The sequence below is a fragment of the Mustela nivalis genome (assembly GCF_964662115.1).
Source record: "Mustela nivalis genome assembly, chromosome: 4".
NCBI classification, from domain to species: domain Eukaryota; kingdom Metazoa; phylum Chordata; class Mammalia; order Carnivora; family Mustelidae; genus Mustela; species Mustela nivalis.
In genome coordinates, this window is record NC_139023.1 from 145,090,027 (window position 1) to 145,102,278 (window position 12,252).

The 12,252-nt window shown below is 40.7% G+C and overlaps 1 protein-coding gene across 7 annotated transcripts in view; it reads right to left on the bottom strand.

Annotated features, from left to right (window-relative positions):
* LOC309863450 (uncharacterized protein C4orf51) overlaps nt 1–12,252 on the bottom strand; it is a 95,855-nt gene that overhangs the window by 61,215 nt on the left and 22,388 nt on the right. For 6 of the 7 annotated variants that reach the window (XM_082728281.1, XM_082728278.1, XM_082728280.1 and 3 more), the window contains exons 3-6: nt 7,158–7,216; nt 5,006–5,063; nt 3,899–3,972; nt 1,188–1,350 (exon numbers count right to left, since the gene is read on the bottom strand). In XM_082728281.1, coding sequence (XP_082584407.1) covers nt 1,243–1,350; nt 3,899–3,972; nt 5,006–5,063; nt 7,158–7,216 — 299 coding nt within the window. In that variant the 3' untranslated portion in view covers nt 1,188–1,242. Of the gene's footprint in view, nt 1–1,187; nt 1,351–3,268; nt 3,610–3,898; nt 3,973–5,005; nt 5,064–7,157; nt 7,217–12,252 lie in introns of those variants that run through there. The other variant, XM_082728282.1, reaches the window with a different exon arrangement.

Below are 12,252 nucleotides of genomic sequence, written 5' to 3' on the forward strand. Positions count from 1 at the left end.
CGAGACCATAGGGCACTGGATTCAGAACTCAAGCAGAGGCTTTTACCTCTCCCTGCCTGAGATTCTCTAAATGAGGCTGGCAAAGGCAAAAATCCTGGAGGTTCCTGAGTGGCTCCAAGGCTGCATTTTTAATGCACGGTTTGGCGAGCTTAATGGAAACCATACGAAGGGATCCCGGGAACCAGACCAGATGGCTTCCCGGGAATGTATTTAGCTTAACCTGGGCTAAAGAACAAAAATAATCACTAGGAGTTTGGGGGTGGGGGGGGGTGATAGCGATGGTGGTACGACTTTTAATGAATTACCTCTTCTATTCAGCAGGAATCAGCAGAACACGGTCTGGGTAAATGGAAATAAATGGAGCAGGGGCCAGAGGGCGGGGCGCGACGTGGGGAGGAAGAGGTAGGAGGCTGCTACTTTCTTAACCACGCAGTTCCCCCTGCCCTCAAAGGACACCAGCCCTTGGGGCCCTTCGCTGCCCGGGACCGCGGCGAGTTCGTTCCCGCGCGCAGCTGGGTTTCCGCGCCGCCGCGTCCGGCAGCCGCGCCCCTGCCCCGCCTCCGGCAGCTCCCAGCACCGGAGGGCAGCCCGCGGACGGGACGTGGGAGGGAGCGCGGGGCGGAGCGCGGAGGAAGGAGGGGGCAGAGGGCGGTGGAGAGGGAGCCCGCGGCGTACGAGGGGCGGGCCGTGGGCGGAGCCTCGGGGCCGCAGGGGCCCCTCCGGGGATGGCCGGGGCGTGAAAGGCCGCGATCTCCCCGCCCCCAGCGCCCGGCCCGCCGCGCCTCGCGTCGCCCCCGCCCCCCACCGACGGCGCGGGCGCATCTGCTCCCCAGCGACGCCCGGGGCTGAGGGAAGGCAGTCCGTGCTGGGCTGCGGCTCTGCGGGGCGAGTGCTCAGAATACAAAAAAGCCTTTCTCACGCCCCTGCGCCCCTCCGCGCCGGGGTCTCCCAGATGGAAGGGACAGGCTCCTCCACGCGGGAGCCCACAGGTCGCGGGGCCACAGCACCATTTCTGTGGCTCTTGCGGAGAAGGGTGACTCCCAGGTATTTCCCTTTGAACAAATCAGTAGTGATTATAACGATAACTTTTGTTCCCGCTTCCAAGGCCTGGGGGTGTTCTGGAGCCCGGGAAGGGGTCCCGGAAGGCCAGCCTGTGAAAGTCTAGATGTGGGCGGGCCCGCTCCTACCTCAGAGTCCTTGAGCAAACCGCAGGCCTCCACCTTTGGGACTTGGTTTTGCGACTCAGCTAAGTGACGGTGACGGTCGTCCCAGACCAGAAGCGGAGCGCTGGTCACCTTCTGAGTCTTCCGACGAGCCGGCCGGGCTTGCGGAGTCACCCGGTGCGAGCAGCTGCAGGAGAACGGCCGGCTCGTTAGCGCTCGCCCCCCGCAGGGGTCACTCTGTGCGCCGGACTGGGTGCGAAGGACGTGGCCGAGCCCTCCGTCTTAGGCAGGAGCGGGGACTGTCCTGCGTTTTCCTCCGTCTCTGCTAACCTTCCTATCACATACATCGTGTCTGTCAGGAAGGCCAGCCAGGAAGCAGGAGAGAGGGAGAACATGCGGGAGCTCTGGAATCCCAAAGGAGCTACCACTGCTTCTCCACTGGCCTTGCCTAGCCCTCCCTTCGTGGTTAAGATTCTTTTCCCGGTCTTCCCTGCTGTTCGGTTAGGCTGAATTCCCGGGTGCTAATTTCTCTGCTTTCCAGGTTGGCAACGTGTGTTTCTTTTTCTTTTCTTTCTTTCTTTCTTTTTTTTTTTTTTTTTTAAATTATTTATTTATTTATTTGACAGAAAGAGATCACAAGTAGGGAGAGAAGCAGGCAGAGAGAGAGGAGGAAGCAGGCTCCCTGCTGAGCAGAGGCCCGGATGTGGGGCTCGATCCCTGGACCCTGGGATCATGACCTGAGCAGAGGACAGAGGCTTTAACCTACTGGGCCACCCAGGTGCCCCGCAACGTGCGTTTCTTGAAGATAAGACCCGGAAATACCGATATTAAGAAGATGGTTACCAAGGCATTAGATTCCAGGCGAATACCTTAAACAGTGAGAATAATCCTTACCGGTTGCTGAACATTTCATTCAATCCCTGCCTGTTGCTGATGGGGGGAGTTTGTGCATTTCACATCTCAGTGCCTGTTCTCCTCCCCCAAGATACAGCACCTCTGAAAATAATTAAGAGTTTGCCTCGTCTAATAAATGAAAGGTCATGATTTATTTTGTGGTTAGAACTCCAGGCCCAAGGTTTCCCAAACAAGTGCCCCGTATTCATTGTGTGGACAGAGTGGGGGGATATGGAGGTGGTGAGAGGGCGACAGGGGCTGGGGGGAGTACCCTAAAACAAGAGTGGATGTACCCTAAGAACAAGAGTGGGATGTAATGCCACTAATTTGTCAGGAATCGTTGACTGAAAAGGCTACTGTGAGGTTAGGAAAATCACTTTAGGGGAGGGGGGTGGGTGAAGTACCTCAAAGAGAAAGGCAACTGTTCCCCACAACAGCTGCAGCCACTGGCAATGGAATTGCTTGGCGCCAGTACAGCTCCACGCAGCAAGAGGGATTTATTTATTTAGCAATAGTTAATGATTCTCCCAAGTAACTCCCAAGAGGCCCAGCTAGCGGTAAATATACTTTCAGGAAATCATCTACTCTTCCTAGAAGGATGCAGCAACCCTACAGTGAAGGGAGCTCCTTGCACCCCCCTCCCCAGCCACACACAATGTATCTTTCAGTAGACTTGCCCAGCTCCAACCCCCCCCAACAAAGAACTCCCTCCACAGCCTGCCACGGCCCTGCCTTCTCATGCTTGCCATGCTCTGTGGGAAACTTATCAACTACTACAGCAGAAAAGTCAAGAAAAGTGCACAATTTCTGGAAGGCCATCATTCAATGGACTAATTACCTGGGAACCCAGGTGGGTTGTCCAACCCTGCCCCATTAGCTGACTTTATCAGATTAGCTAGTTGGTACCCATAGATGAGCATTTTCCAAAGTGATATGTTTATACAACCAGGGGTTATTGTGAAAATGTTAGGTGGTACTTGAGTAACACTTCTTATTTTAATGGTCAGGTTTTTGTTTTGTTTTGTTTTGTTTTTTTTCTAATACACATAACTAGAGTACCAAATCCATGGTGTCACAAGTATAATTACCTAGGGTGAGGCTGGGATTTTTTTTCAAGTCAATTTAAAGGTAAATCTTTGAAAAAAAAAAAAAAGGAAGAGGATAGCAAGAATAATTGTAACTTTTATATTAAATGAGGTGAAGTTAGTGGAGTGCTTGCAGAAAACTAGTTTTTATTCCTTTTTTTCAACTCATTCTTTAGGAATCTCTGCCAGAACTCTTAAGACATAAAAAGAATTCCATTTTAGCATTCTGTTAAAAAAAAAAAATTGCTGGATCTTGAGAAAATCTGATCAGGCGAGACAAAGCCCCTGCTCTGGAGGACCATGTGAGGGGGAGCAGAGATGTAGACATTGGATATGGAAGAACAGGCATCTGAGGAGAGTGAGCCCAGGACAGTGGGCACCCAGGGTGGGTCCCAGAAAGGAAGGACAATCTGAGAACTCATTGCCTTTTTTTGCAAGAGGCAGAATCCATCAAATCACTGATAACGCTGATGAAAATTTGGGCGGTAGGAGAGAAATTTCCAATTACCTTAAGCCTCTCTGGGGCTTGTTTCCACAACAAATGGAGAAATCAATACAAGAATGTTCATGATGCTTTGAGAAAGAATGCTCATCAGAACAGTCGACTTTTCTGTTAGTCACATGATTATAAGTTTGGGATCACCTTCCTACCAATTCTGCACGTACACACACCACCGTCCTTGCTTCCACACCATGCACACTTACTGACACCACCCCAGGAATCCACTGTTGGGTGACAAGCAAAAACACTCTTACGTGCTTCAGAAAGTCTTTCCTTAGTTGATTGTAGTTGATCAGGTTCTTAGATACTGGCTTTTTAATTCTCATACCTAGTAGAAAGAGACAGGCAATGTGTAAGTGCTTGTAATAGTCTACTGACTAAATGAAACTTACTAATACTCCTAATCACTTTTTTTTATTGTGTTATGTTAGTAATCATACAGTCCATCATTAGTTTTTGATGTAGTGTTCCAAGATTCACTGTTTACGTATAACACCCAGTGCTCCATGCAATCCGTGCCCTTCTTAATACCCAGCATCAGGCTCACCCGTCCCCCGACCTCCCTCCACTCTGAAACCCTCAGTTTGTTTCTCAGAGTCCACAGTCTCTCATGGTTTGTCTCCCCCTCCAACCCCACACTTCACTTTTCCTTTCCTTCTCCTAATGTTCTCCATGTTGTTCCTTTTGTTCCACAAGTAAGTGAAACCATATGGTAATTGACTCTCTCTGCTTGACTTATTTCACTCAGCATAATCTCTTCCAGCCCCATCCATGTTGATGCAAAAGTTGGGTATTCAGTCTTTCTGATGGCTGAATAATATTCTATTGTATTATATGGACCATATCTTCTTTATCCGTTCATCTATTGAAGGGCATCTTGGCTCTTTCCACAGTTTGGTGATTGTGGCCTTTGCTGCTGTGAACACTGGGGTACATATGGCTTCCCTTTTCACTACATCTGTATCTTTGGGATAAATAGCCAGTAGTGCAATTGCCGGGTCATAGGGTAGCTTCTAAGTCACTTTTAATCAATAGTTCCCAACATTCACATCCATACTAACCTCCAGCCCCGCCAACTTTTACTACCACCACAACCTTCTCACGTATATGCTCTTTTTCAAAGCTGTTGCTGGCAAATGTCTGTCTGGGATTTCTCCCTCCTCTTATTTCTGCATCCTGCCAACCTTACTGTTAGGAGAGGTACAACAAAGTAACACGGTGCATGGCAGCAGGAAAGAAGCAGAAATGCAGAAGACCTTAAATGGCCTCAGACTCTGGAAGGGAGGAAATTATCAGATGAAGACCATAATTAAAATGAAGGCAGAACATGATATAAAGTGATAGTTTGGGACAGGACTTACATGATTTTTCATAATTTGGAGGTGCTGTAGAAAAATCACCAAACAGAATTTGGTGTACCTATGAAAAAGAGAGATAAAAATAAATACCAACCACCTTTACAACAATAGACATTTAATAAAACTGCTTTTCCAGTGTTGTGGTTCCTCATTCAAAAGGCAGTTTTTGATACTGCTGTCAAAAGCCATTGTAATAACAGACACTAACAGTAGTAGAATAGAAAGACAAAATGGGGAAAATATTGATAAAATAGGATAGGCAAAAGAGTACTATCCTAATATAGAAGTAGCACATACAAATCAATGTGTAAAGCAAGACACCCTAACAGAAATGTGGGCAAAGAAAATGAATATAATCAATCTTCATTATTCATGGATTCCAGGTTTTCCAGTTTTCCTACTCTATAAAATTTATTTGTAACACCAAAGTCATTATATGCAGCATTTTTGAGGGAGGCATTCAAGGACATTCAGAGAGCACAAAACAATTCGAGTCACCTGACATGCATTTTCTCAGTCTTATTTCAGCTCTCCTCTTTAAACAAATGTCCTTTGGGGGTGGCTATATAGTGCCACATTTTCTGCATTTTTATGTGTTTTGTTGATGATTTCACTGTTTAAAATGGCCCCCAGTGTAGTGCTGACATGCTGTGTGACGTTCCTAAGTGGAAGAAGATTTTGATGTGCTTTATGGAGAAAACACATTTGTTAGATCAACTTCATTTAGGCATGAGTTAGAGTGCTGTTGGCTGTAAGTGCAAAGTTAATGAATCAACCAAACTTATGAAATAAGGTATCTTTAAATAGAGACACACATAAACACAAATTTACAGTTGATGAAAATGTTGTGACCAGGGACTCACAAGAGCCTGGCCCTACATTTCTCCTAGGAGCAATGGTCCAGTAATTCAGTGTTAGTAAGGACTTTAGAAAATATAGCTATCTCAAATTATGAGAATTGACCATAATCACAAAAGAACTATGAATAACTAATAGAAGACGCTCAAACTCACTAATAAAGAAATTAAAGTTAAAAGGAAATTAAAATATCTTTATCAAAGTAGGAAATATTAAAATTATTTTTAAAACCACTGTTAGAGAAAATATAGGAAAAAAGCCACTGTTGAGTACTGCTGGTGCACGAGGCCAGTTTTCTAGAAGGCAATTTGGCCATATATCAAAGTTTAAAATAAGCTTAACTCCTGATCCGAGAAGTCTACTTATGAGAAAGTACCCTGAGGAGATAATTGTACAACTGCAAAAATTTATATTTAAATTTATTCACCACTGCATTGTTTATAATAGTTGCCAGTTTGAAAAACCTAAATGCCTGGCAATATGAGAGATTTTAAAATTTTGATATATCCAGTCCATGAAATCTTACATATCCATAAAAATGGTAAATATTATTGCTAACACTGAAAGAATATGTTCATGAAAATATTCAGTGATTAAAGCAGATCAGAGGGGGCGCCTGAGTGGCTCAGTGGGTTAAGCCGCTGCCTTCGGCTCAGGTCATGATCTCGGGGTCCTGGGATCGAGTCCCGCATCGGGCTCTCTGCTCGGAAGGGAGCCTGCTTCCTCCTCTCTCTCTCTGTCTGCCTCTCTGCCTACTTGTGATCTCTGTCAAATAAATAAATAAAATCTTTAAAAAAAAAAAAAAAAAGCAGATCAGAGGACAGTAGATCCCATCAGTGTATCTTGTGTGTGTGTGTGTGTGTGTGTGTGTGCACATGGATGTGTGTGTGTTATCTTTGTCTATGCATAAGCATAGGAAGACATTTCTAAGGAAGTTCACTAAAATGTTCATGGTGATTATCCCTGAGGGTAGGGAAAGGATTTCAGATACTTTTTACTTTGTCTCTATTCCTCTGTATTATTTGAAAGTTTAAAATCTGACAAAAGGTGTTTTTGTAACATTTTTTATTCTTTTATTTTATTTTTTCAGTTAACAGTTTATAACCCTGGTTGTTTATTTTTTTATCCCCATCACCTAAAAGAAAGTTACACACACAATAAATTAAGTACTCATAAACAAGTGTTTGATGAATAAATAATTCTAAACAACTGCAACTTTGTTTTTTAATAAAATATGCAAGGTACAATGATTTAAGCTCTCTCCATGTAAATGATGGCTGAGAAATTTTGGACTTACCACACTGTGTTTGACATCAGGTGCATTCTTAAAAGAACTGGTTATTTGAGGAAATAGTCCTGCATACATATAAAGAGGAAAAACAAGGATTAAACCCAATGTTAGGATAAAGTCTCTTATACTCCTGATCATACCATACAAATAAATTGTACACATGTGCCTTATTTCCCTTTAGAAGTTGACCAACAGAAAAGTAAGAGGTAAAACAAAGCTGTGATGAAAAGTTAATTCATAGTAAATACTTTGGAGCTTTTGTGGGTAGAGGTAATTTTTTTTTAATGGTACACATTTCAGTTTTATTTTAAAAAGAAAACCATACTGATAACAGCTAGGAGACATTGAAATTATATAAGTCTATAATTTAAAAATATTATTAAAATAACTCAGTTTTACATGTCCTTTGGCTTTCTCAGTGAGGTTTTTCTGAAGACTCAAGTAGCAGATGTGTTTCAGTCTTTGTTAATTTTCTTGAGTTTTAATTCAGCTAAAAATAATTAGCTATGTCCCCTTTCTCAATCTAAAAATAGTTAACCTTTCAAATGCTGCTCTTTTTATTTTTAAAGATTTTAGTTTTTTAGAGCAGTTTTAGGTTCACAGCAACACTGAGAAAAAGATACATAGAGTTTCTAAATACGCCTGCCCCCACACAGGCATAGCCTTCCATCACCAACATTCCCCTACCCCAGTGGGACATTTGTTAAAATGCAGGACCCTACACTGACACATCACAATCACCTTTCCCATTACAGTTTACTTGTAGTGCTGTACAATCTATACGTTTGGACAAATGAATAATGACATTTGTCCGTCATTAGAGTATCATACAGAATATTTTCACTGCCCTAAAAATCCTTTGTGCTCTGCCTATTCATCCCTCTTCCTTCCCAGCCCCTGGCAACCTCTGATCTTTTTACTGTACCCATGGTTTTGCCTTTTCCAGAATGTCAGGTAGTTGGAATCATGTAGTGGGTAGCCTTTCAGATTGGCTTCTTTCACTTAGTAATATGCACATCAGATGCTTCCATGTCTTCCATAGCTTGATAGCTCTTTCTTTTTAGTGCTGAATAAATCTTGCGTTGTCTGGATGTACCACAGTTCATTTATCTATTCACCTATTAAAGAAGGTCTCTCTCTTTCTCTCCGCCAGCCCCCCCCCCCGTGTGTGTGTGTGTGTGTGTGTGTTTTAATTTAAAAAAAAAATTTTTTTTTTTAGGAGGTTCCATGCCCAGTGCAAAGCCCAGTGCAGGGCTTGAACTCAAGACCCTGAGATCAAGACCTCAGCTGATTTCATGATTGGATGTTTAATCAACTGAGCCACTCGGGTGCCCAGTTATTAGCCATACTTATATCTTTCTTGGTGAGGTGGTTGTTAAAGTCTTTGGCTCATTTTTTAGTCAGTTTTTTGTTTCTTCTTTTTGAGTTTTAAGACTGCTCTGTATATTTAGAATAACAGTTCCTTCCAAAAGTGTCTTTTGCAAATATTTTCTCCCTATCTGTGGCTTCTCATTCTCTTGACATTGTCTTGTGCAGAGCAGAAGTTTTTAATTTTAATCAAGTCCAGCCTATCTATTATTTCTTTCATGGATCATGCTTTTGGTGTTGTATCTAAAAAGTCATTACCATAGCCAAGGTCATCTAGGTATTTCCTATGTTATATTCTAGAGTTTTATACTTTTGCATTTACATTTAGGTCCATGATCCATCTTGAGTTAATTTTTTTTTTTTAATTTTCTGAAGTTGTTGTTTTTTTTTTTTTTTTTTTTTTAAGATTTTATTTGAGAGAGAGACAGTGAGAGAGAACATTAGCGAGGAGAAGGTCAGAGAGAGAAGCAGACTCCCGGTGGAGCTGGGAGCCCGATGCGGGACTCGATCCTGGGACTCCGGGATCATGACCTGAGCCGAAGGCAGTCATCCAACCATCTGAGCCAGCCAGGCGTCCCCATCTTGAGTTAATTTTTGTGAAGGTGTAAGGAACATGTCTAGATTTTTTTTTTCCTTTTGGCATGTGGCTTTTTTTTTTTTTTTCCATTTGGCAGTTGTTCCAACAAAAATTTTTGAAAAAGCCCTTTTCTTTATTGCACTGCCTTTGTTCCTCTGTCAAAGATACATTGCCTATATTTATGTGGGTCTATTTCTGGGCCCTCTATTCTGTTCTGTTAATCTGTATGTCTATTCTTTTGCCAATACCACATTGTCTTAATTACTGTAGCTTTATTGTAAGTATTGAAGTTCCGTAATGTCAGCCCTCCAACATTGTTCTTGTTCTCCAGTATTGTATTGGCCATTCTGTCTCTGCCTTCCCACACAAATTTTAGATTCACTTTGTTGATTTCCACAAAATAACTTTGTGGGGATTGAGTGATTGCACTGAATTTAATTTTAAATTTCACTTGTCCATTGCTGGTATATAGGAAAGCAATCAACTTTTGTTTTTTTATAGATTTTATTTATTTATTTATTTGTCAGAAGGAGAGATAGAGAAAGCACACAAGCAGGCAGAGAGGCAAGCAGAGGCGGAGAGAGAGGCAGGCTCCCCGCCGAGCAAGGAGCCTGATGCGGGACACGATCCCAGGATCCTGGGGTCATGACCTGAGCTGAAAGCAGAGGCTTAACCCACTGAGCCACCCAGGCCTCCCAGCAATCAACTTTTGTATATTAACCTTGTATCTTGCAACCTTACTATAATCATTTATTATTTCCAAGAGAGGGTTTTTTTTTAAATCATTAAAAAAAATTTTCTTCATAGATAATATCTCATATGTGAACAAAGTTTTATTTCTTCCTTTCCAATCTCTATAACTTCCATTTTCTTTTCTTGTCTTACTGCATTAGCTAGTACTTTCAGCATGATGTTGAAAGAAGTGGTGAGAGGAGAACACTATCTGATCTCAGTGGAAAAGCTTTATGTTTCTATTAACTATGATGTTACCTATAGGTTTTTTGTAGATTTTCTTCATAAGTTGAAGAAGTTCTCTATTCTTGTTTACTGAGATTTTTTTTGTTTTAATCATGAATGGGTGTGGGATTTTGTCAAATGCTTTTTCTGCATCTATTGATATGATCATGTGATTTTTCTTTTTTAGTCTCTTGATATGATGGATTACATCAATTGACTCTAAATGTTGCATGCCTGGGGTAATCCCACTTGGTCATGGTATAGAATTCTTTGTATACATTGTTGGATTTATTTGATAATATTTTGTTGAAGAGTTTTGCATCTATATTCATGAGATATTTGTCTGTAGTTTTCTTTTTTTGCAGTCTTTGCCTTGCTTTGGCATTAGCATAATCCTGGCTTCACTATATTAGTTAAGAATTATTTCCTCACCTTCAGTCCTCTGAAAGAGATTGTGAAGAATTGGTATAATTTCTCCCCTAAATGTTTGGTAAAATTCACCAGTGAACCCATCTAGGCCTAGTGCCATCTGCTTGGAAAGGTTGTTAATTACTGATTTAATTTCTTTAATAGATATAAGCCTATTCAGACTGTTTTTTCTTGTGTGAGTTTTGGCAGCTTGTGTCTTCAAGGAAGACATCATTTTAGTTATCAAATTTGGGGGCATAAAGTTATATATAATATTTCTTTATTATTCTTTTAATGTCTATGGGGTCTGTAGCAATGTTTTCTCTTTCACTTCTGATATTAGTAATTAATGTATCCCCTCCCCCCCCTTAGAAATTCTTCATCTTTTCAAATAATCAGCTTCTGGTTTCCTTAATTTTCTCTGTTGACTTCCTGTTTTCAAGTGTATTGATTTCTGCTCTAATTCTTATGATTTCTTCTCCTTATTTTCAGTTTAATTTGCTCTTCTTATTTGAGTTTTCTAACATAGAAATTAGGTTGATTTTAGATTTTTCTTCTTTGCTAATATATGCAATCAATGCTATAAATTTCCCTCCAATCACTGCTTTTATTACATTACACAAATTGGTAAGTTGTGTTTTCATTTTCACTTAGTTCAAAATTTTTCTTTAGCTTTTCCAGATTTCTTCTTTGACTCATGTTACTTAGAAATCTGTTGTTTACTTATTTGGGGGTTTTCCACTTATCCTTCTGTTATTGATTTCTAATTTAATTCCACTGTGGTCTGAGAGCAAATATTCTGATTGCTATTCTCTTAAATTTTAAGGTGTGTTTTATTTCCCAGAATGTAGTCTAACTTGGTCCATATTCCATCTGATCTTTAAAAGAATGTATGTTCCGCCATTGTTGGATGAAGTCATCTAAGAGATGGTGATTATATCTAATTGATTGATATGTTGTTGAGTTCAACTATGTCCTTACTACTGGATCTGTCCATTTCTGATAGAGATATGCTGAAGTCTTCAACCATGACAGTGGATTCCTCTGTTTCTCCTTACAATTCCATGCTTTTGCCTCACACCGTAGGACACTGTGTTGTTAAGCACATGAACATTAAAGATTATTTTATCTTCTTGGAGGTTTGACACCTTTATAATTATTATTATTTAGTACCCTTTTTTATTCCTGATAAGTTCCCTCTTTTGAAGTCTCTATTATATAATACATATATTATAAACTATCATATATATATCTAAATTAATATATCTATTCTTGCCTCATTTTTCTTAGTATTAACATAGCATATTTTTCTCCATTCATTTATTTTAATCTATATGTGCCTTTATATTTAAAGTTGGTTTCTTGTAAACAACATATAATTGGGCCTTATTTTTTGATCCACTGACAATCTCTGTCTACTGATTAGTGTGAACTGATGTTCACAGTGATTTTGATATAACAGAATTAGCATCTACCATATTTGTTACTGTTTTCTATTTGTTGCCCTTGTTCCTTTTTCCTATTTTTGTCTTTCACTCTTTTTCAGGCTTTTGTGGTTCTATCTGAGCATTTTATATGATTCCTTTTTCTCTCCTTTCTTGGCATTTTAATTACACTTCTTTTTTTTTTTTACTTTTTTAATGGTTGCCCTTGAGTTTGCAGTATACATTTACAACTAATCCAAATGCACTTTCAAATAACATTACACCACTTCATGACTGCTACAAGTAGCTTATAATAATAAAATATTCCTAATTACCCTCTCCTATCTCTTGTAGCATTGCTGTCATT